General features: G+C 36.1%; 1 protein-coding gene across 2 annotated transcripts in view; it reads right to left on the bottom strand.

Moving 5' to 3' along the window:
- PIAS1 (protein inhibitor of activated STAT 1) overlaps positions 1-24,751 on the bottom strand; it is a 125,143-nt gene that overhangs the window by 14,413 nt on the left and 85,979 nt on the right. For both annotated transcript variants that reach the window (XM_052646143.1, XM_052646144.1), the window contains exons 7-8: positions 16,917-17,022; positions 6,155-6,228 (exon numbers count right to left, since the gene is read on the bottom strand). In XM_052646143.1, coding sequence (XP_052502103.1) covers positions 6,155-6,228; positions 16,917-17,022 — 180 coding nt within the window. The remainder of the gene's footprint in view (positions 1-6,154; positions 6,229-16,916; positions 17,023-24,751) is intronic.

The raw sequence follows: 24,751 nt of genomic DNA, 5'->3' as shown, positions 1-24,751 counted from the left end.
ATATCACAACAGGGCAATTCAAATGCACAGTCAGACATCGTATTTACATATTTCAAAGAGAACAAATCTCTTTTATTATTCTATAAATTTGATATATAGATGAGTTGTCATTAAAAAGTTTTACTTTTTAGAGTAAAAACCTACCTAAAATATAAGCATTACTGTTCCAGAATAATTGTAAAGGCATTGTTTCTTAGGTCAAATAGAAATCCATGAAAGTATTCTAATTATGGATTATATATAGAGAGAGTTGTTTTTCCTACAATCTGAATTTTGCAAGTGTAAGTCAACTAAAAATGAATTGCTATAGTTGCTGAAAATAAAAAAGGGAATATGGAAAGAAAAACTTAAAGTTGGCCCATTAAATTAAGAGGTACAAGGAGCAAAACATGATTAGCATTTTGTAATAATACAAAGATCACCTGAACTATGAAATTCAAAACTAGTTCTATAAATAAGAACATCAAGATTTATATTGTAGTGCTTTTTTATACAAATAAATGCTTCATCTAAATGTTAAATATAAACATCATATATATTAGCACAACTGTAAACACTTTTAAAATGAGAATGCAAAAAAACAAGACCCTTTCCAGTGATTTAAATGGAAAATGAAGCTTATGCACATTCCTAAATTTCTCATATTCTCTAAACTGGTATTTTATAATGGAACGGGGTGGCAATAAATCATGTCAAAGGGGAGGGTGGGTAAATAGGTGTTTGGAAGAAAGAGGGTATGACAGGTATACAACTTAAAAAAACTATCTTCTTACCCTTCACTAACCTGGACTGTGAACCACTTTTCTAAATGTTAAAAAATACCACATTCCTTTACACCATAGTCTATTATAACGTCTGATTAACTTAAGAATCCATCCCAGGTCCCTCCAGTCAACAACTTTTATTGTACAAAAAAATTTAACATTAAATCTACCATCTTACCCATCTTAAAGTGTACAATTCCATAATACTATGTTCACACTACTGTACGACACATCTCTAGAACTTTTTCATCTAGCACCACTGAAACCCTCCCCCCAGCCCATAGTAACTGTCTTTCTATTTTCTGTTTCCATGATTTTCACTACTTTAGATACTTCATGAGTGGAATCATATGGTATTTATGCTTTTGTCATTAGTTTATTTTGCTTATTGTAATATTATCAAGGTTTATCCACCTTGTAGCATATGACAGGATTTCCTTTTTTTCATGTTGCATACATAATATATCATATTTTATTTGTTCACCTCTTGATGGACATTTGGGTTGCCTCCACCTCTTGGCTACTGTGAATAACATTGTGATGAATGTGGTTATGCAAATTATTTCTTGGAGATCTTACTTTGAATTCTTTTAGATATATGAATTGATGGATCACATATTCATTTTAACTTTTTGAGGTACCTCCATACTGTTTTCCATAATGGCTACAGCATTTTATATTCCCATCAAGAGTGCACAAGGGTTCCAGTATCTGTGGCACACTTACGGACACTTGTTATCTTCTGTTTTTTTCGATTGGAGCTATCCTGATGGGCATGAAGTGATTATCTCATCTGTGCTTTTGATATGCATTTCCTTAATGATTAGCAGTGTTGAACATCTTTCCCTGTGCTGTTGGCCATCTATGTATCTTCTTTGGAGAAAGGTCTATTCAAGTCCTTTGCTTATTTTTAATCAGGTTTTTTTTTTGTTTGTTTGTTTGTTTTCTGTTGGGTTGCTTGCCAAATTCAACTGAAGCTTTTCCCCCATGTTTCTTTTAGGAATGGAACAATTAAGGGTATTACAGTTTAGATCTTAAATCCATTGTGAGTTAATTTTGAGGGTTCAACTTCATTATTCTGCATGTGAATATCCAGTTTTCCCAATGCCATTTCTTTAGACTTTTTCCTATTATGCAGTATTGGCATTCCTAGGTATTTGATCATATATGCTATAAGATTTTGTTTTTGGGCCACTGGTCTATATTATCTATTAATATCATTATGTCAATACTATACCATCTTAATTACTACTTCTTTCTAGCATGTTTTGAAATTTGGGAATGGAAGAGCTCAAACTCTGTTGTCATTAAAGTTGCTTTGGTTACTCAAAGTCCCTTGAGATTCCATAGAAATTTTAGGATTTTTTTTTCTTAATTTCTGTAAAACATGCCAATGGGATTTGATAGGAACAACAATGAATCTGTAGATCACTTTGGTAGTATGGACATTTTAACAATGTTAAGTTTTCTAGTCCATAATTATAGGATGTTCGTTTATTTCTATTTTCTCTGAATTTTTGCAATGTTTTATAGTTTTCAATCTCCTTGGTTGAGTTTATTCCTAAATATTTTACCCTTTTTGATGGTACAGTAAATGGGAGGCTCAGACGGTAAAGTGTCTGCCTACAATGCGGGAGACCCAGGTTTGATTCCTGGGTTGGGAAGATCCCCTGGAGAAGGAAATGGCAACCCACTCCAGCACTCTTGCCTGGAAAATCCCATGGATGGCAGAGCCTGGTGGGCTACAGTCATGAGGTCACAGTCAGATACGACTGAGCGACTTCACTTTCTTTCTTTCTTTGTTTCCTTTTCAGTTTGGTCACCTAGTTCCTTTTCAGAAAGACAACTAACTTTTTAAAGTTCTAGTTATTTATTTTTGGCTGTGCTGGATCTTCGCTGCTGCATGGGCTTTCTCTAGCTGGGGTGAGTGGGGGCTGCTCTTTGCTGCAGCATGCGGGGTTTCCATTGCTGTTGCTTCTCTTGTGGAGCACTGGCTCTCGGGCGCACAGGCTTCAGTAGTTGTGGCTCCAGGTGCTAGAGCACGGGCTCGACAGCTGTGGCACACAGGCCAAGTTGCTCTGCAGCATGTAGGATCTTCCTGGATCAGGAATCCAACCTGTGTCTCCTACTCTGGCAGGTGGATTCTTTCCACTGAGCCACCAGGGAAGCCCAAAAGGCCACTAACATTTGACTGCTACTTTGTGTTGATTTTGACTATAACTTTGTTAGTTCTAACAGGTTTTTTGTTGGTTTGAGGCATCTTAAGGGGAGTTTTCTACATAAAAGATCATGTCATCTGAAAACAGAAGTTACTTCACTGTTCCTTTCCAATCTACCACCAGCCCAATTGTTCTGGCTAGAACTTCCAGTACTATATTGAACAGCAGTGGTGCAAATGGGCATCCTTGTCTTGTTCTTTACCTTGGAGGAACAGCTTTCAAGAAGTCTTTCCACACTGAGTATAATGCTCATTGTGGACTTTTCATATGTTGAGGAAGCATCTTTCTATTTCTAGTTTGCTGAGTATTTTTATCACGAAAGGGTGTTGAATTTTATTAAATGCTTTTGTAATTTTTTTCTATACTGATTGAGATGTGGGTTTTGTTCTCCATTTTGTTAATGTGCTCTATTACAATGATTTATTTTTGTATGCTGAACCAGTCTTACAATTCCTGCTATGAATTCCACTTGGTCTGGTGTATGATTATTCTAATGCACTGGTGAATTCAGTTTGCTAGAATTTTGTTGAAAGTTTTTGTTCCATCAGGGATACTGGTATGCAGTTTTCTAGTTTGTTTGTTTCATTTTGTCTTGTCTTGTGTCTTTGTGTGGTTTTGGGGATCAGAAGGAAATGGCAACCCACTCCAGTGTTCTTGCCTGGAGAATCCCAGGGACAGGGGAGCCTGGTGGGCTGCCATCTATGGGGTCGCACAGAGTCGGACACGACTGAAGTGACTTAGCAGCAGCAACACTATCCTCAAAGAATGAGTTTGGGAAAAGGCTTGGTGTTTATTCTTTAAACGTTTGGTAGGATTCTCCACTGAAGTCAAGGGGTCCCAGGCTTTCCTTTGTTGGGAGGTTTTTCATTGTTCCTTCAATCTCCTCACTAGTTACAAGTCTGTTCAGATTTCTCCATGATTCAGTCTTGGTAGGTCATATGCTTGCAGGAATTTATCTACTTCTTCTAGGTTATCTAATTTGTTGGCGTAACAGTTTCATAATCCTTTTAATTTCTGTGACATCTGTTATAATGTCTCTTCTTTCATTTCTAATTTGAGCTATCTGAATCTTTCCTCTTTTTTCTTAGTTTAGCTAAGGGCTTGTCAATTTTGTTGATCTTTCAAAAACCAACTCTTAGTCTTGTGATTTTTTTTGGACTCTTTTTCTCGTCTCTATTTCATTTATCTCCTTTCTAATCTGTATTTCTTTCTGTGTGCTGACTTCGGCTTTAGTTTGTTTTTCTAGTTTCTTGAGGTACAAGATTAGGTTGTTGATTTGAGTTCTTTCTTTTTCAATGTAAGCATTTACTGCTGTAAACTTTCCTCCTCCTACTCTTCTGCTGCATCTTGTAAATTTTGGTATACCGTATTTTTATTTTCGTCTTCAAATATTTTCTAAATTCCCTGTGACCTCTTCTTTTGATTCATCGGTTGAGAATGTATTATTAAATTTCCACATGTTTGTGGATTTTCCTGTTTTTTTCCTGTTACTGATTCCTAGTTTCATCACATTGTGATCAAAGAAGATACTGTATATGATTTTAATCTTAGATTTGTTAGGACTTGTTTTGTAGCCTAACCCATGCTCTATCTTACAGAGTGTTCTGTGTGCCCTTGAGAAGAATGTATATTCTTCTTTGTTGGGTGCAGCATATCTGTTAGGTCCAACTGGTATACAGTGTTGATTAAGCTCTTTGCTTACTTACTGATCTTCTGTCTGGTTGTTCTATCAATAACCAAAAGTAGGGTATCAAAGTCTACTACCATTAATATTATTGTGTTGCTGTCTATTTCTCCCTTCAGTTCTCTCAACTACTGAATCATATACGTGGGAAAGAATTTAAAATAATTATACAGGGACTTCCCTGGCAGTCCAGGGGTTAAAACTCTGCCTTTTCAGTGCAGGGGGGCACAGGTTTGATCCCTGGTTGGGGAGCCATGTGGCATGGCAAAAAAAAAACAAACCAAACCCAAAACCCAAACAAACAGGAAAATCCTGGAGTCAAAATATTTTCCCTATAAAAATGACTGGCCATAGTAAGGGAAAAAAACATAGAAGGTTATATACAAAATAATAGGTTTGGTGGTTTTTCTTAATTTCACTGTATTTTTTTTTACAGATGCGTAATAGTAAAGAGAAGTTCTCTCAACAAAAGTTTTTTTTTTTAAGCTATGCAACATATTGTATTATAAACTAATTCTTGAGCTACAGACTTTTTCACTACTTTTTGTGTTGAGGTGTATTTTTCACACTTGTGTTGAGGTTTTTTAAATTATAAGAGACTAAGATATAAGACAAATAAAACAATTTTTGTTTAAGAATAAATTAATCTTAGATTAGTAGGATTTCAGTATTAAAAGCCTTCAATATCAGACTTGCCTGAACAATCCCAGCAAATGAGGAGATAGCTGAGTCCTCTTATTTTTCATATTTTCTCCCCAATTTAAATATGATTACAAAAGGCAATCAAAATGTAACTTACTTTTAGTTTTTCACGTATTTTTGTATGAAAGCATCATTCAACTACCATTCCTACTACTGGTAGACCTAATATCAAATTAGTTAAAAAGCAAACCTTAACAATGCATTTTTGGAAACATTCACTACCAGTTTTCACTTAGGCATTATATTTATTTTATACAAATGAATGAAACTGATCTCATTTTCTGGTTTAAAAATATGTCTAGTTGATTTTTATATGCATACCAATTCAATTATTCAGTAATAATTCAATAATTATTCAATTATTATTAAACAATAGTTTTAAATTCTTGTTATAGTCATTGCTGACAAAGTGGTTAAGCTAAATGTATGAGTAATCATGGCCAGATTTTTATTCAGAAGCATACTATTTAATAAAATGAAATTTCAATAAATACACTGAAATGATAAACATGCCTCATTTGGAGATTTTACACTTAAGTCTGAGAGACAGTCATCTAATAACCATAATCAATATTTAAATATAACTAAGAGTAGAAAAATTTTATAGACATAAACTTGTTTACATTTCAAATCCTAAGACTACATAATATCTTTTACTTTTCATAAACTCTTAACAAGTGGGTATGTTTCAAGGTAACAGAATTTGTTAAATACTAGAAATACTTAATAAAAAAAAGAAAATGTGTATTAAACCTCCTGGAGAGCAAATATTAGTTAGCACTTACTGGACATAGTAGAGAAACCCTCAGGCTGGTTGTAGCTATTTCACTGTCTGGATCTGCAGTCAACTTCTCTTTAACTGACATTCATCAAAGAAAAAACAAAGAAAAGAAGTTTATTAAAGATGTATCATTGATGCAACACAAGAAAAAGAATGAGGAACTTTAAAAAATGGCACTAAAGAATAATCTGCTCAATTATTTTCCAAACAACTGAATGAAAAAAACAATTTTATAGTTTATAATCTCTACAATAAGCAAAGGAAGGAAAATGACCGTATACCTATCTATAGACTGACTACATTTCCTGTAAGCTTCCTATTTCTCACCGACAAAACAGAAGTTGCACTGCACTAACATAAAGGGAATTTATACAAGCAGTTTACCATAGTCAACTGATGGCAGACCCTTCTTTTGTAACTCTAAGAAACTGGATAAATATCTTCTTCCTTTTAAACTATGACAATATTATTTTAAAAGAAACTAATAAAAAACTATAAAACTAACATGTATAAATTTTTACAAAGCTCAGATAATAAAAATATTTATTGTAATTCTAATTTCATACTGTAAAAAGAAAAAAGTTCAACTGCCTTTTTAAAAACCATATAATTATTTGAGTTTTATATTTATTTACCCATAACCTGATTAGTTACACTATCTTGGGCAAGTCAATCCTCCTCTCTGAGATTAACTTCTTGGAAAATAACAACCCACACTAAATAATCTCTAAGTCTTCTCAGTTCAAATTTCCTGTGGTTCTTAAGAGAGGCAGCACTGGTAATTTTACTTTTAAAGCTATTCTGTTACTGTTGGTCAGTCTAATACAACAAGGATCTTTATACTTCTCATCTGCAAACCAGCAACATTCAGGTTACTTCTGAAAACCCTAGAACTTCAATTAAACTTTAACACAAAGTGAGCCAGGATATACCTAAATGTAATATTCAAATAATTTTAGAAACTGTTTCACAGTAACTTTAAAGTCTATTTGTGTAAGGGGGACCAAGCGGAGTAGTTGTGGACATAGTTAATCACAGAATTTCAGACCTGAGGCACAACTGATTGTGACCAGACAATTGACTGACAGATGGGTAGAAGCACAGATATGCATAAATACACAGAGAGAAGAAAAGGGAAAAGTACTTGGATAAAGAAGAATTTCAGAACAGATGTCCATTGAACTAATAGCCATTTATAAGAATTAAGAATCCTGCCTTTATTAAGCTTGATGAGCGTATAGTCTGGATTTTTTTTCAAGTGGTCCAAATCTTAGATACTCTATACAACTGTCTCCATAAACTAACTAGTGGATCTCAACTAAGATGCACGTCAGAACTACCTACAGAGCTTTCTAATTTATAATTGCCCAATGAATCAAAATGGAGAAGAGGGATACAAATGAGTAGTTTTTTAATAAAAAGTTCCAGATGTGATTCTGATGACATACTAAAAAGTAATTTTATGGCCTGGAAATTCTGAAAATTTAATGTCTACTTAACGTCTAGGCTATCACATCTAAAAAGGCATACAACCCATGGATTTTGTCTGGAAAATAGTTATCATATCACTTATGCTAATTAATTATATAAGTAAACTATGAAAAACATGCTTTTGCCATTACAGACCCAATCTTAATCCCTTCTTAAGATACATTTAATGAATAGTATCTGCTTAAAGGTGACAACTGCCATATGATAAATGTGATTACTAACCATTTTACAACCACCCCTCTTAATACCCACACAGCAAGACAAACAGCAATGGGAACAGTAACTGACTTTAGGTTTTGTCTATATGAAGTTCAGTGTTAGTACTCTGAAAAGAAATGAAAAAGGAGAGGCAACCTGAGGCAGTGGTTCAGAGCAAAGAATCTAGAGCCAGCCTAGGTTATAATTCAGCCTTAGTCACTTTTCTGTGCCTCAGTTTCATCATGTTGTAAATGAGAACAATACTAATAGCTCATAGCATTGTTTTAAGAATTAAATGAGTTAATACAAACAAATGCTTTAAAATAACATTATTCTCAATAAATATTAGCTATTGTGTGGATGGGGAGGGAGGTGGGAGGGAGGGAAAAAATATTAGCTATTGCAACAAAATAAAATATGATTTGCATGTTCATTTTCTTTCAGAGCTGAAAGATTTTTCTGAAATTATTTTAGAATCAGTTTGTCACTTTCTTTTACGAAAAGCTTTGCTTTTTCACCTTTGCCATTATAGATTCAATCAATCCTTTCATGTAAAGATACTTTTTGAGGATCTTGATTGAATTGAATTTAACCTACAGATCAAACTGGAGAGAAATGACATCTCTCCAGTAACAATACTGAGTGTTCTGACCCATTAACATGATGTATCTCTGCGATATTCAAGTCCTGTTTTAGTTACTCTTACCAGTGTTTTATAGTTTTCAGCATACAAATCTTGCACGTATTTTGCATAATATATCCCTAAGTACTTCATTTTTTTGATGTTACAATGTTTATAAACTGACCATATAAATTCACACATTAGCTCAAGTAGCTTTTTTTTGGGTAGATTCTTTGGGATTTTTTCCCCTACACAATGATGTCATCTTCAAATAAAGACAATAATTATTATTCATTTCTAATCAGTTTCTTTTTTCTTGCATTATTGTGCTGGCTAGGATCTCAAGAGCAATGCTGAACAGACATATTAAGAAAGATATTCTTGCCTTATTTTCAATCTTAGGGGTGAAGTTTTTACCATTTAATATGATATTAGCTAAAGGCTTCTTATAAAATACCCTTTCATACATTAAACAACCCCCTTGTCTCTACTTTGCTGAATTTAATCATGAATGGATATTGAAAAAGTGACCAAAGCTTTTACTGAATCTATGGTGATGATCATATGATTTGTTTTCTGTTTAGTTTGCTGAGGTGAATTATAATGACAGATTTTTAAAAATATTTAATGACCCTAATATTCCTGTATAAACTATTTGATCACTATCCATTACCTTTTTATATACTATATTTAGTCAAAACAATTCTGAAAAAGAAAAAGGTAGAGGACTACGGGATTTCAAGAATTACTATCAAGCTTTAATTAGTAAGACTGTGCTATTGGTATAAAGATAGACAAATAGGTCAATGGAAGATAATGAGGGAGTCCAGAAATAAATTTATATACCTATCTGATGGTTTTTGACAAAGGTATCAAGGTAATTAAATGGAGGAAAAATTAGTATTTTTGACAAATGTTATGGAACAACTGGGTATCTATATGACAAGAAAATGAACCTATTAAGTTTACCTTAATTTCTGATAAAGTGTAGGGACTTCCCTGGTGATCTAGTGGTTAAGAATCCACCTGCTAACGCAGGGGGCCTGGGTTTGATCCCTGGTCTGGGAAGAGCCCACATGTGCCATGAGTCTGTGCTCTACAACAAGAGAAGCCACTGCAATGAGAAGCCCATGCACTGCAACTAGGAGCAGCCCCTGCTCGCTGCACCTACAGAAAGCCTGCATGCAGCAACAAAGACCCAGCACGGCCAAAAATAATGTAAAACAAACTGCAGACCTAAACTAAAACAATAAAACTTCTAGAAGTAAAATGTTTGTGATCTTGGATTTGGCAAAGATTTCATAGTATACAAAAAGCATAAACTATAAAAGAAATAGGAAAAATTTGAAGAGACATTTCATCAAAAAAGCTGGAAGGATGGCAAATAGGCACATGAAAAGATGTTTAACAGCATTAGTCATTAGAAAAGCACAAATTAAAACCACAAATGACATATCACCTACACAATAATCAGAATAGCAAAATCAAAGCAGCCTGACAATACCTACTGCTAGTGAGAATGGGGGAAAACTAAAAATTTCAAATCTTTTTGGACAGAATGCAAAAATGGAACATGCACTTCATAAGAAACTGCCAGTCTATTTTCCATACATTTATCATGTGACCCAGCAATCCTAGTCCTGAGTACTTACCCAACAGAAATGAAAACATATGTTCACAAAACTGAGATATTCATATGCAAAATGTAAATGTTTCCAGCAACTCTATTCATAACGAAAAACTGGGAACGATCTAAATGTCCATCAACTGACAAATGGATAAAGAAATTACAGTACCAATAAATGGAACATTACTCAGTAATAAAGAGCTCAAACTACACAAATGAACCTAAAAGGATTATACTATGTGAAAGAAATCAGAAATGAAAGGCAGGGGGTGGGATGAATTGGGATTAACATATATACACTATTGATATTATATATAAAATAGAGAACTAATGAGAATCAATTGCATAGCTCAGGGAACTCTACTCAATGCTTTGTGATGATTTAAATAGGAAGGAAATTAAAAAAAGGGGGGGATGTATGTATATGTATAGTTGTTTTACTTCGTTGTACACTAGAAACTAATTCAACACTGTAAAGCAATTATACTTCAATAAAGTGTGTGTGTGTTAGTCGCTCAGTTGTGTCCGACTCTTTGCGACCCCATGGACTGTAGCCCACCAGGCTCCTCTGCCCGTGGGATTCTCCAAGAAAGAATACTGGAGTGGGTTGCCATTCCCTTTTCCAGGGGATCTTCCCAACCCAGGGATTGAACCCAGGTCTCCTGCATGGCAGGCAGATTCTTTACCATCTGAGCAACCAGGGTAGCCTTCAATAAAAAATAATTTTAAAAAAAAGGCTACATGTTGTGGGATTTCAAATATCTGAAATTCTGGAAAGGGAAAAACTACAGAGACAGAAATCATATTAATGGTTATGGGAAGTAGGGGAGAAGAAATGAGAGGAACTGTGAAGGTCCATAGAGGAACTTTCTGGGGTGAAGAATGTTACATGTTTTCATTGTAACATGTGGTTCATGATTGCATATGCCTGTCAAACTCAGAATGTACACTTAAAAAGGTTAATTTTTACTGCTTGTAAACTTTGATAAATACAACCAAAATATTGAAGAAGAAAGATAGGGGATGGGAATTACTATGTTAAATTTCAGAAGAAAGTATGGAGGAAAGACTAAGTAAAGTATTCATCGTTTGTGGGCATGGGAGTGAAAGATAAAAACAAGACATGATATTTATCCTGCTGCATCAACCAACATGTGATAAGTCTTCCAGGAGTTCAAGTTTTCTTGTGTCACTGTGAGCTGCAGCAGTAACAGTATTTCCTTTATGACCCATAACAAAGTTACAGTTAGCCACATTAAAAATTAATCTTTGAAAATCCCTGTTGTCTTGTGCTATGAGAGTTGGCCACTAGTCACATGTGGTTATATTTAAATTTAACCAAATGTAAAATTCAGTTCCTCAGCTGCAGTAGCACGTTTCAAGTGCTCAGCACAGACATGGCGCTGGCGGCTACCACACGGGACAGGACAGTGCTGATGCAGAGCATTTCCATCATCACAGATGGTTCTATTAGTGCTGTTATAGGTTTAAAAAAAAATTCTATCCCTTTTAGACTTTTAAAGCTGGAAACAACTGAACATATTAACCACGTCCAGCATGTCCATTTTATAAACAAGAAAACAAGAGGCACAGAGATGTGACCTTTCACTCACGATCTCTTCTCATCAGTTTACTTAATAGAAGTCTTAGGGTCTACTATGTGCCAGACCCTGAGCTAAGCATTAGGAATTCAAAGAAAGATAAGATTAAATTCCTGCCTAAAGGAATTCATAGTCTAGATGGGAGCAAAGATACTTAGTTGAGAGCATCTCTAATGCACTGTAATGGAAACTGGCTGAAACTCAATGCATTAACTCTGGGGGTTCTGAGATGCCTCCGGGAAAAAGTGAAACATGCAGGACAACTAGAATCAGGCAAAGGAGGTAACAGGGAAGTTCGAGTCACAGAGAACAATACTGACACAGCACTGAGGAAAAGAAAGAATTCATTATTTCTGGAATATAAAGAATGAGAGAGGAGTGAATACACATGACAACCGAAAGTAATAAACAGATGCCACACCAAGGAAAGCTATACGTTTACATCATCCTAACAAAGTTAGTTGTTTTTAATTTTTAAATTTCTATTTATTCTTGGCTGTGCTGAGTCTTTGTTGCTGCACCAGCTTTTCTTTGGTTGTGGTGTATGGGCTTCTCTTGTTGAGGAGCACAGGCTCTAGGTGTGCAGGGTTTAGTGGTTGTGGTGTCCAGGCTTAGCTGCCCCATGGCATGTGGGATCCTCCCACTTGGGATCAGGCTTTGAACCCATGTCTCCTGCATTGGCAGGTGGATTCTTTACCACTAAGCCAGGAGGGAAGCCCTCAAAGTTAGTTTTTATTCCGTTGGTGTTAGCAAGCCATGGATTGCAAAAAAACAGATAAGGTTGCTGCTGCTGCTGCTGCTGCTAACTCGCTTTAGTCGTGTCCGACTCTGCGTGACCCCATAGACGGCAGCCCACCAGGCTCCCCTGTCCCTGGGATTCTCCAGGCAAGAACACTGGAGTGGGTTGGCATTTCCTTCCTCAATGCATCAAAGTGAAGTCGCTCAGATGTGTCCGACTCTTCGTGACCCCACGGACTGCAGCCCACCAGGCTCCTCTGTCCATGGCATTTTCCAGGCAAGAGTGCTGGAGTGGGGTGCCATTGCCTTCTCCAGGTAAGGTTAAGTCATATTAATCATTTAGATTGCTATCAGAAGAGAGATAGGAAAAGGGGGCGCCAAGAAAGAAAAGGAATAAATAATTCAAGAATAGGTTTTTGAAATAAACTTAGGATATAAGAGCTTAAATGAGGTCAGTGATGGTAGGGAGAGAAAATCTGACAAGAGTTGAGAAATATTTAGGGTTTATGTCTGATAGAACTTGTGAGTTTTCACTCCTCGAATTAAACGAAACAGTGGTATGTTTCAGTGAAGACAGCTACATGTATCTACACTTGAAATTCAGGGGAAGGCCTGGAATGAAAATATTTGTTTGGGAGTTGGTGCTAACTTAAACCACAAAGGTGAATGTGAAAATCTCTAGCAAAAAGTATGTAGAGAAGTGGACCAAGGACAAAAACCCAGGGAAAACAAACCTTTAGGATGCTTCCCTTAAGAGAATCCATGGAAGGCAAGTGACTGAGAAGAGAGACAAGAATTTCAAGGGGAAAGTTGTTAGCACAAAATGTAGCAAAAATACCTAAGTTATACATTGAAAAAACAAACTTTAAATTCGGCAATCAGATTGTCACTTGTGATATCTGCAAGAGTAGTTTCAGTGGGATGATGGGAGTTAAAAGTTCACAATGGTTTGCAGTGAGGAGGTAGAAAGGGAAGTGTTGACTACTCTTTGAGGAAACTAGGATGAGAATAGGAGGAACACAGGTTCCTAGAGAGTACCTTGCTTTTGTATTATTTAAAGGATGAAAAAGACTTGACAGTGAAGGTTGACAGAAAGATCCGGTGGAGAGGAGGGAACTGAAAATACAGGACAGAGAGCAGACAAGTGAGCAGAAGGGCCTCATAATACTGTGTGTAAGCATCTCCATCTGAATGCCGCACAGGTCTCTAAAATGCCAAGAGTCCAAGGATGGACTCTGATCTTGCTCCTGCAACCTGATCTTTTCAACGCTGTTTTCCATCTGAGTAAACGGCACTATCATGTAAGCTGGTGCTTAGTAAGAAACCCAGAACTCCTTCATTTCTTTTTCTTCGCTCCCCACACATAATCACCATTCTCCCCTTCAACATCTCTCAAAACATCAACTTCTATTTTCATCATTATTACTCCAGTTTAAGACAACATCTCTGTACAACTGGGTTTCTAATGGGCTCACTTATATCAGCTTAGCCCCCCTCAGTTCAGTCTAAGTGATCTTTTCATTGCCCATATCCGGTCATACTGCTCTGCTTAAAAATCCTTTAAGGGTTTCCTGTCATTACCTTTATATCACCTGTAAGAACTCACTCCATGGCTATCTCTCTGGCCACTTTCCTCCTTTGCCCTCTCCACTCCAACCCCCGCTAGCCTTGTCTCTTGATACATTCTCCTCCTATCTTGGGGTTTAATTCCTCCTCATCCTTATCATCTTGCCTTAAACATCACAGCACCAGAGGACTATGTTATCCTGCTGTCACCTCCAGGGTTCCCTGTCTTTCTTCTTTAAGACACATGTCACAATTGTAATTCATTAGTGATTTGTGCAATCATTTAATTTTGTCTTTCCCATCAGACTGCAAACTTCTCAAGGATGCAGAAACAGCATATGTTTTGCTTAATACCATGTTCTCCTGTGCCTGGGACACAGTAGACTCTTAAAACAATTTCTTGAATGAGATGAATGAATCAATAGATTAATATTGGGCAGGAAAAGGGACATTTCCTCCTGAGATTGAAGAGAATAAATAAGGATAAGTACGAATAAAGTTACAGTGACATTAAGGAAGAAATGGACAATTTAGAGACGTCATATAGCACCAGTTTTCTTACACTGACAGTGTGTTGAAAGAGAGGGAATATTGTTTAAGCATGGCCAAGGTTTAAAATGTCTGCTCAGGAGAAAAAGAAGCGGAGACAGGAGCCTGACCAAGAATTAGTAAAGGACTCTTGTGATAGTTATGGAATGGAAAACTCTACATGAAGGTGGAAACCACAAAATAAAAATCTACTAAATCAAATGAACCAGAGAGTGGATTTCTCTGTGAAAAGCCTAAATACTATTGACTTTATTTCAGGAATAATGTCTGATTTATTTCTGCCAGTAGAATTTATTGATGAGAATGACTTAAAATGAACATATTTGGAGGTAATTAGAGCCTTCAAAATATCTGAGATATCCACCAACATTTTCTTCTGTCAAGTTGTTTCACAGAATCTTTTAATTACATAATTAATGTGCCAGGAAAGTTACTTCTTTAGAGATAGCATAAAGGCAAACAATCTGTTCTTCAGTCAATCACATGTTTTACTGGTAGGATCCAGTGAATGTTTTGTTGGTTCCCCAGGCCAATTAAGATAAGACACAAAGTGTGACAAAAATTCTATCCAATCTCCTACTATTCTCCACTTCCAGGATGCATCAGAGATGAAATAAGCAGCTTTTGAGTTAAGTAGCTTTTCCTGCTTAACAGTGGCTAACAGTGGTTTGTGCCGGTAAAGAAAGTAACTCTAGGCTCACGTTTCCACTCCCCCTCCAGGTGGTGCTACAGCTACAAGTGGAGAAGAGTTTACGCTTGAACAAAGACAGCTTGCCTTATTATTAAGTTGTGCCACTTAATAGCTTCATCAGCTTTTAGCTTTATTTCCTGGTCTGACCTTTTCCACACAGGCTCCCATAATTTAATAATACTTTCTGACTAAATGAGAGTCTAATATTATGTGGCAAAATACCAAGATTCTCAAGAGAATGACCAGGAATGGAGTGTGAAAAAAGAAAAATTCTTCATGTTCCTTCAAAGCAGGTGTCGGTCCCTTCTCTACTTTTAGGGTCCCTACTATCTCCCTGGCCTTGACAAATGGTGCTTCCACTCCCTTAGACATCAGCCAGACCACTAGCTCTCCATTGTCTATCAAGGAATGCCAACAGAGGCATTAGCTACCAGTGTGCTCCTCTTGACTCAGAATATTTGCATTTTTAAAAGAGCCTCTTTTAAGTAGAAAAATCCTTCAATGAACTCTGAAAGGTATACTGATATTCAGGAGTAGTGGGATCGTTTACTCTGGTATGAAAACAGGTTAGAACAAAAATAAAAGCCATGCCACAAGGGGAAAGCAAGAGGAAAGGTGGTCTTACTGCTTTAGTTTTTTTCTATCAGAATGTTCCTAACTACAAATCTGATAGGGGCTCATTAATCAACTCACATCAAGAATGTCCTTAAAGGGTAGCCGTCTAACCTTCATCTGTAAAAGTTTTGTTTTCCAAGTGCCCATCTCCAGATACCCGCAAATTCACTTATGAAGAATCTACCTCTTATAAAGAAGAGAATAAAGGAAGAACTTAGTTTACTTCTTTGGAAAGGCCATCAACCTCTGGGCTTAACCCTCACTGAGGCTAGAATAGTCTAGTTGCACCTTTCTAACTCTCAAATTCAACAGAACAAAAGGATAGATCCTTTCCACCAAAGAATGCAGATTTAGAAGAAGTGTTAGATTATCACGTGGTATAAACTTCTCGTTACAGATGAGGAACGAGCAATTCAGAGGAGGTAGACTGACTTTCCAAGGCCACATAGTTGACCAAAAGCAGAACTTATTTCATTATTTTATCTACCACCCCACTGACTTTCCTTTTACTTTGTTAATGAAGGGATGCTGTCATCACATATCCTTGGACGTTTTTCCTAGATAAACCTTAAATACACAATAATTGTTGTAAAATATATGCCAAGATTTTCTTTCCATCTTCTAGAATTCCTGAACATTTATTTTTAATGAAGCTTTGGTAAAATATTCTGTGTTCATATACTGATGTTACAAAGTTAATTTTAAGATCAATAAAATATAAATTATACAATATAGGTCATGACAAAGATATTAAAACTTTTTTTTTTGGCCACGCCATGCAGTATGCGGGATCTTAGTTCCTCAACCAGGGACAGAACCCATGCCCTCTGTAGTGGAGGCAGGCAGTCTTAACCACTGGACTGCCAAGGAATTCCCTAAAACTACTGTTAAGTCTTGAATTACTCTAGCTCACAAAACAAGGTTTTCAGTGTTTTAATCCACTGTGACAAGCTCTAGTAAAAAAAAAAAAAAAAAAAAACCCTAAAATTTCTTGAGTTGAGAAAACACTATTCTAACTTTTACCAAAACAGTTCAGCTGCATAAATAAAACAAGATTATCATACGTACTTAAAGCTCTAGAATGATCCGGGTTCCTTATTCCCTTTGCTCGTAACCTCTGAAGAAGAACTGTTGAGGACAACTGTTTTACAAGATACACTGCCATGGAATAGTTCTGGAAAAAAAAAAAAAAAAAAAAACGATGTAGAAAACAAACAACATATGTAAGTAAATAGGTACATCTACTTTAACCCCAAAATGATAGAGAAAGAAAATTAACACCTGTTAAAACACCTACTGTGTGCCAAACACTATCTCAGGTGTTTTCATGAATGGTAATTCATTTAATCTTACCCAAAAAGCTGCTGAGGAAAGTGAAGTGTAGAGAAGTAAAAGAATTTGCCCTAATTTTGCAACTTTCAAGAGATAAAGCCAGATCTGTTATGCTTCTGTATTACCTGACTACCTATGATTGAAGCTAACCATTTTAGGCACTTTTGTAAAAGAACATTTAAAATAAATATAAACCAAGGCCAGTAAGATGCCAAAGTCATCATAAACCATATTTAGTAATGGTAGCTATTCAAAAAATTACAAATTAGACTGGTAATTTATACCATTGAATCTCTCTCTATCCTTTTAACTAGTTCTTGAAAAGACCCTACTTTGGCTATTACCACAAGAAGCAGAGGGAATACTAAATATTCAAAGAGAAGCTGCTGGTTTGGCAAGTGAACAGATGAATATCCATGACCAGCAGAGGGATTACCCAGAGATGGAAGCAGGAGAAAGGGAACAAAGAAAAAGTTGATCAACAAGGCAAAGGAAAGGGTACATGACTGGATAAAAGGAATAAAAGAGGGCTGAAGCTTATGAAGGGTAAGAGAGGTAAATGAGGAGGCCCACTTTCCACTTGGTATTGGAATCAAGAAGGAGATCAAGAGACTGCGAAAGAAGCAAAAGGAAAAATAATTATTGCCATCTTCTACTTATTAGCTATACAGAGCTTTGTATGCACTCTTAATGTATACTATCCACTTCATTTAAACCTCAAAGAAGGCCTGTAAGAGATATGTAGGGCAAGTACTTTTCTAAGTAAAGGATTGATGCAATGGAAGCACACAAAATATTCTTTATTTAAATTTTAAGAATGTATGTAATCTGCTCATGATCATGCACCCACTTGGTGACAAAGGTGGCACTAGAAATCAAGAGGAGAGTAGGGATATCAAGACAAAGGACTCAAGGCCAAGGCCAGAGTGGCTCTCTATAGATCTTAACTTCACACACCATTTGATTTGACCCTCCTAACCTAGTCCAATGTACACTCCAACTTTCATTTATGTCCACTCTCTGGAAAACACAGTCCCCTCTTTTGGCAAGAGGAGAATATATACTATAATACACTCTGGAAGGTCACATTTTCATTTATAGTTCAGAAACTTATTGGTGTTCACATATTATACATTTTCCAGGGGCAGGGTTGGGGGGAGTACAAAAGAAGCTAATGTGAGAAGGATAAATTAGGAGTCTTGGATTAACATATACACATATACACACTTCTGCAATGCAGGAGACCCTGGTTCAATTCCTGGGTTGAGAAGATCCCCTAGAGAAGGGACAGACTACCCACTCCAGTATTCTTGGGCTTTCCTGGTAGCTAAGACTATAAAGACTCTGCCTGCAAAGCGGGAGACCTGGGTTCAATCCCTGGGTTGGGAAGATCCCCTAGAGAAGGGCATGGCAAACCACTCCAGTATTCCTGCCTGGAGAATACCCATAGACAGAGAAGCCTGGCAGGCTGCAGTCTATGGGGTCACAGAGTTGGACGTGACTGAGTGACTAAGCACAGCACATATATAAAATATATAATCAACAAGGACCTACTAAATAGCACAGGGAACTCTGTTCAATATTCTGTAATAACATAAATGGAAAAGAATCTGAAAAAGAATGGATATATGTACATGTAAAACTGAATCACTTTGCTGTACACCTGAAACTAACACAACATTGTAAATCAACTATACCTCCATATACAATAAAAGTTAAATTAAAAAAATTTAGAGCTAATTTACTTTCATTAGACGTTTCCCTGGTGGCTCAGACAGTAAAGAATCTGCCTGCAATGCAGGAGACCCAGGTTCAATCCCTGGGACAGGAAGATCCCCTGGAGAAGGGAATGGCTACTCACTCCAGTATTCTTGGCTGGAGAATTCCAAGGAGAGAGGAGTATGGCGGGCTACAGTCTATAGGGTTGCAAAGAGTCAGACATGACTGAGCAACTAACATAATTAAACACAATTATTTTAATAGTCTTTCTAAAATTTCATTTATTTATTTATGGCTGTGCTGGGTCTTTGTCCCTGTAAGCAGGCTTTATCTCTGGTTGCGGTGAGTGGGGGCTACTCTCTAGCTGCAGTGCCTAGGCTTCTTGTCGAGGTGGCTTCTCTTATTGCAGAGCATGGCTCTAGTGTGTGTGGGTTTCAGCAGTTGCAACTCTGGGCTCCAGAGCACAGGCTCAATAGTTGTGGCTCACCAGGGATCAAATCCATGTCTCCCGCATTGGCAGGTAGGTTCTTTACCACTAAGCCACCAGGCAAGTCCCAAATCTTCTGATTTATTAATGAGGAGCAAATAAAACTTGCCAAAATTTTAGACTGACAACAAACATACCAATCTAATATAAAACTAAAAAGCTTCTTTTGGAAAAAAAAAAATCCTACTCATCTTTATTATTTGATTAATGCTTCAAGTATGACAGAAACTGAAGAAATGCTAATTAACACTGTGAAATCATCTACTGACAGCTTGAGTATTCAGAATCACCTAAGGTTTTATATAGATTTTTAAGGAGAGATCAAGTAGAAACCACAGGTACAAGTGAAAATGTATGTTCACTCTAGCTGAAACACATTAACAAGCAAAAAAGCAAAGAGATGGTCAGCTGTTAACAAACGCATGTATTGATAATATGGAATTAAATTTTATATCACATGAAAGATTCAGCAGCAACTCCCTACTCCAAAAAAACCCCAAAAAACAAAACACCACCTTCACAGTGGTATAGTATCTCTTCTAGGTGGATGGTATCATACTATTCCAGCTACCCCTTCAAAGTGCTATCTAACTCCAACTACTGAAATACACTGTACTATACTAACGCTTTTGTCAAATGCTCTTTCAAAGAGTCTTCAAACTGTCTAATGAGTTCATAGGACATTTTCTTCATTATTAAGATATGATACACACATTAAGTATTAGTATTTACACAGGTATCTAAACTTCTCTACAATGACAGTTTAATAAATGCTAGATGCAGTGATTACTCTGAGGTAGGATAAGAAGTTATAGTTCACTTATTTCCTTCAAGCACTGTAGTAGCTTTTTCTTTTATAATTTTTTAATTGACTTATAACATTGCATCAGTTTTAAAGTGTACAACATGTTAACTGCAAAGAATGAAAAGATATTGGAAGATGGTTACCATCACTATGGGCTTCCTCAGTTGCTCAGACAGTAAAGAATCTGCCTTTAATGCAGGAGACCAGGGTTCGATCCCTGGGTCAGGAAGATCTCCTGGAGAAGGGAATGGCAACCCACTCCAGTATTCTTGCCTGGAGAATTTCATGGATAGAAGAGCCTGGTGGGTTATAGTCCATGGGGTCACAAAGAGTCAGACATGACTGAGTGACTATCATTTCCACTCACCATTCACCACCTCACCACATTTATTTCCTTTGAAGACATAACAGTAACATTTCTCAATAAAAACTAATAATATAGAAATTAATCCCTCAAACAGTAAGAGATCCTACATGTACTGTTTAGAGTATCTTCATAAGCTGAGTAAAACTAGTGATCAAAAACCAAACTAAGAAGTTACTATAGTGCTATATTATCAGCAACCACATTTCCCTCCTCTCCCCCAGTTTCAGATTTTTTCACGGTTCATAGTAAACACCCTGGTGTTTATACACTTCCCAGGCAGGTTATACTCTCACACACACAGACAAACCCAAAATATCTGCAATACCTTCTTTAAAAAGGAGGCAAAAACAAGGAGCCCAAGGAACACCAGAAAAAGATCATTTTAAAGGACTGAAACCTAATAGTGACATATTGATTAGGTAAAGGAAAGAAGATGACCGTGATAGATGTCAAAAAGGATTTTGATAAAATATCAAAATTTACTGGATATTTCTCTCAAAAATATCCAGTAAAAAAGAGGATCATAGGATTATGTTATTAATGCAATTAAGTTCTATCAAGAATTAATGGTCATTATAATACTTAATGCTGTGACAGGTCTTCTCATTCATATAAAGAACAAGTCAAGTATGTCTACTAGTGTTCACATTATTTAACATTGTTCTGAAGGCTGTAGACAGTACAACAGAACAAGAAGAAATTATGGCATAAGTATTAGGATTATCATTATTTATATAATGATACTTCTCAGACTCAAGACTGCTGGTCTGGAAACACTAAAGAACCCACTAAAAAGTTACCAGAACTAATATAGGAATAGTAAATATTCAACAATAACTAGCTTTTAAATAAGTCAAAAATAAAATTTTAGAAAATACAACAGAAAAAGAACTATTTACAGAAGCAGTAATAATAATAAACAAGAATAAAAAATATGAAAGATTTATGAGAAGAAATCTATTAAATTACAGGAACATGAAAGAAGATTCGAATAAATGGAGAAACACAGTTCCTGAAATAAGGACACTGAATATTGTAAATAAGTTAATCCTCTCTAAGTTAACACACAAATTTTAAGCAAGCCCATTCACTTCCAGAAAGATTTTGGGGAATAATGCAAGGGAATATGCCTTATTCTCTGTAATTACTTTTCCAACATTTCACTCTTCTCAAGGCCCTGATTTCTTTTCTCATTCTCAGCGGCTTCTCTCACTTCCTATTTCACAGACATACCCGAAGCCATCAGATCAGAGCTTAACTCATCTCTCCAGTAATAATCTCTCTCTCTCTCTCTCTCTCTCTCTCTCTCACACACACACACTTCTTTTATTCCACTAAATAAAGAAGCTGTCCCTCTTAGCTACAATGAGTTATTGTGAAATTTACTACTGATTATTCTTTCTTCCTCTTGTATATTTAACTTCTTCCTCTCAAGACGATACTTGCCATCATCCTTTATACATGTTTAACACTCTCCCATTAAAGCAAACAAACAACTGTCATCTCACATTTCCCTCCAGCTTACCTGTAACTATTTCCAAAGCCACACTTCTACAACTCACGATCTCCATGGCCTCCCTTGCACCTGGTCACAATCTGGCTTCTCCTCCCACTATCTGCCAGAGCAGCTTATGCTCTATTTTTAATCCAAAAGGTATTTTTTTAGACTTCAAAAAATACTTATTTCTCAACATCTGTTCAATACTGCTTATCCTCTCCTCCTTTTTTGAAATTCTTCCCTTGGTTTCTCATATTCACCCTCGATTCTGTCACATCTCTGGTACTATTTCCCCATGCCCTCTTCAGGTTCATTCTCTTCTACCCAGTATTAAATGTTATCTAGTTCCTCAAGAATAAGTCTTCAATGCTCTCTTCTTCTTACTTGACACATTTTCCCTGAACAAAGTCAGCCTGCTTTTATGGCTCCAATAATCACCAATATGCAGATAATACTTTTTTTTCCTCTGGCCCAAACTCTTTTCTGAGCCCATATGCCCACCTATCCAGAATATCTTAAAGGCATCTCAAACTCTAGCCATTCTCGCTCCTTTTCAGTTTCTTAAAACAACTGGCTCTGGGGTCAGGCCAGAAGAGTGGCCTAGGTGTTTGCCCACCCCACTGGAGGTGCTGAGTGCAGGGGGCGTGCTCAGCACCCTGCTTTTGCTTGCAACACCCTGTTTTTGCTCCTGGTTCTTCAGAAGTGGCCGTGGGGTTTTTTTGGTCTTTTCATATCGTTTGTCCAGAATTTGCCCCAACTGCACATGTCCGACCCCTCAACACACCCCTACCCTCACCCTGTGTAAGGTACAAACTTGTCTCCCCTTAGGGAGAAAGGAAACAAGGGGACCTGTTGTTTGCTCTTGCTCCTCCTTGCTGCGGCAGGGGACCCAATAAAGTCTTGCCTGAAAAAAAAAAAAAAAGAACTAGACTCACACCTGCCAGTGGGCTACTCTGAAGACCATTTGCTCTGAATCTTTCACCAAACTGATTCCTTCTACCCTTCTCTCAACTCTTAGCTCAGTCATTACATCCTCAGGGAAGCCCTGCCTGACTTCTCTCTAGTTCAAAGTACCCGAATATACTCTAATATCACCATGCACCTCTTCTTCATATTTCCTGTGACACCGTTCATATTTTTGTGTATAAACTGGATTCTGGCTCCAAGTCAGGACTTTTTTTTCTCACTATGTTACTGACAGTTTTCAGTATAGTACATGGAATATAGCATAAATTCTGTAAACTTCAAATGAATTTGTGAATATACAAACTCATATAAAATTGTAATAATCAAAAATATTCTAAAATTGTGCCAGAAAAAGAATGCTAGGCTAAAAAACAATACAGCAAAGTGCAGAAACACACACAGGATAAATAAAACTCAAATATATAACAATGGTTACTTCAGAATTAGCATTTGTCTAGTTAATGGCGTTAGAACTGGCTATTTAAAAAATTAAATTTTTATTTCACATGTAAACTTACAATGGATTAAATATGTAAAGATAAAACAAGAAATCTCAGAAGTCAAAAGAAAATATAAACAAATATTTATGTAAGATTGGGAAGGGCAGATAAACTAAATCCAACAGAGGCTGAGCGGAAAGACTATAAAGAAACAAAACTAAGCAACTAGAGATTATCATACTAAGGGAAGTAAGTCAAAAAGAGAAAGAACTGCCATATGGTATCATTTATATGTGGAATCTAAAATATGACACAAACCAACTTATCTATGAAACAAACAGAATCAAGGACATAGAAAATAAACTGGTGGTTACCAAGGGGAATGGAGATGGGAAAGGGTAGGAGCAGGAGTTTGGGATTTACAGATGCAAACCAGTATATACAGAATGGACAGACAATAAGATCCTACTGAATAGCACAGTGAACTATATTCAATAACCTGTGATAAGCCACAATGGAAAAGAATATGAATAAGAATGTAAATATACATATCTATATATAACTGAGTCATATATCCTTGATGTATAGCTGTAATTAACACAACACTGTAATTCAAGTATACTTCAATAAAAAATAAATTAAAAGAAAAAAAGAAACAAACTGGTTAAAATTTGGCTCCATAATAATTTAAATCTTCTACACATTAAATAATCACATAAATGAAAAGGCAATAAACTACAAACAAACATTTGCAGCATGTGAAAGGTTAAATCAGTAATGTAAGAACTCATAAACAATAAAAATAAGAAAAACAGCAACAGAGAAACAGATATTGATATATTTTTAAAATGTGAATAATCACAAATACATTTGTTCAATCTCACTAATAATAAAAGGAGTACTAATTAAAGCAATCTAATACCACTATTTACCTATAAAAATTAGTAGAGATTTCAAAGAAAATAAAACTCAACTGTTATCAGTCAACAGGCATATGAAAAAACACTGAAAGTCAGAGAATAAATTTGTACAACATCTTTTGGTAAGGCAATCTGCCAGTGAACACAAAATTTCTTTAAATTCTGATGGTCTTTGATTCAGCAATTCCACTTCAGGGTATTTACTCTAAAGAAAGTACTATGTATGCATGCAAAGTTAGAGCTATTAGGATAGTCTTCAAAATGTTCTTTGAAGTAAACAATCAAATAAATAAATGTTCAACAATAGGGAATAGGCTAAACTATAGATACTTGTATTGAAATATGATGTAGCTGTTTCATACAGATGAA

This window comes from Budorcas taxicolor, chromosome 10 (assembly GCF_023091745.1).
Source record: "Budorcas taxicolor isolate Tak-1 chromosome 10, Takin1.1, whole genome shotgun sequence".
Taxonomy (NCBI): domain Eukaryota; kingdom Metazoa; phylum Chordata; class Mammalia; order Artiodactyla; family Bovidae; genus Budorcas; species Budorcas taxicolor.
This window is presented reverse-complemented; position numbering and strand designations above follow the sequence as displayed.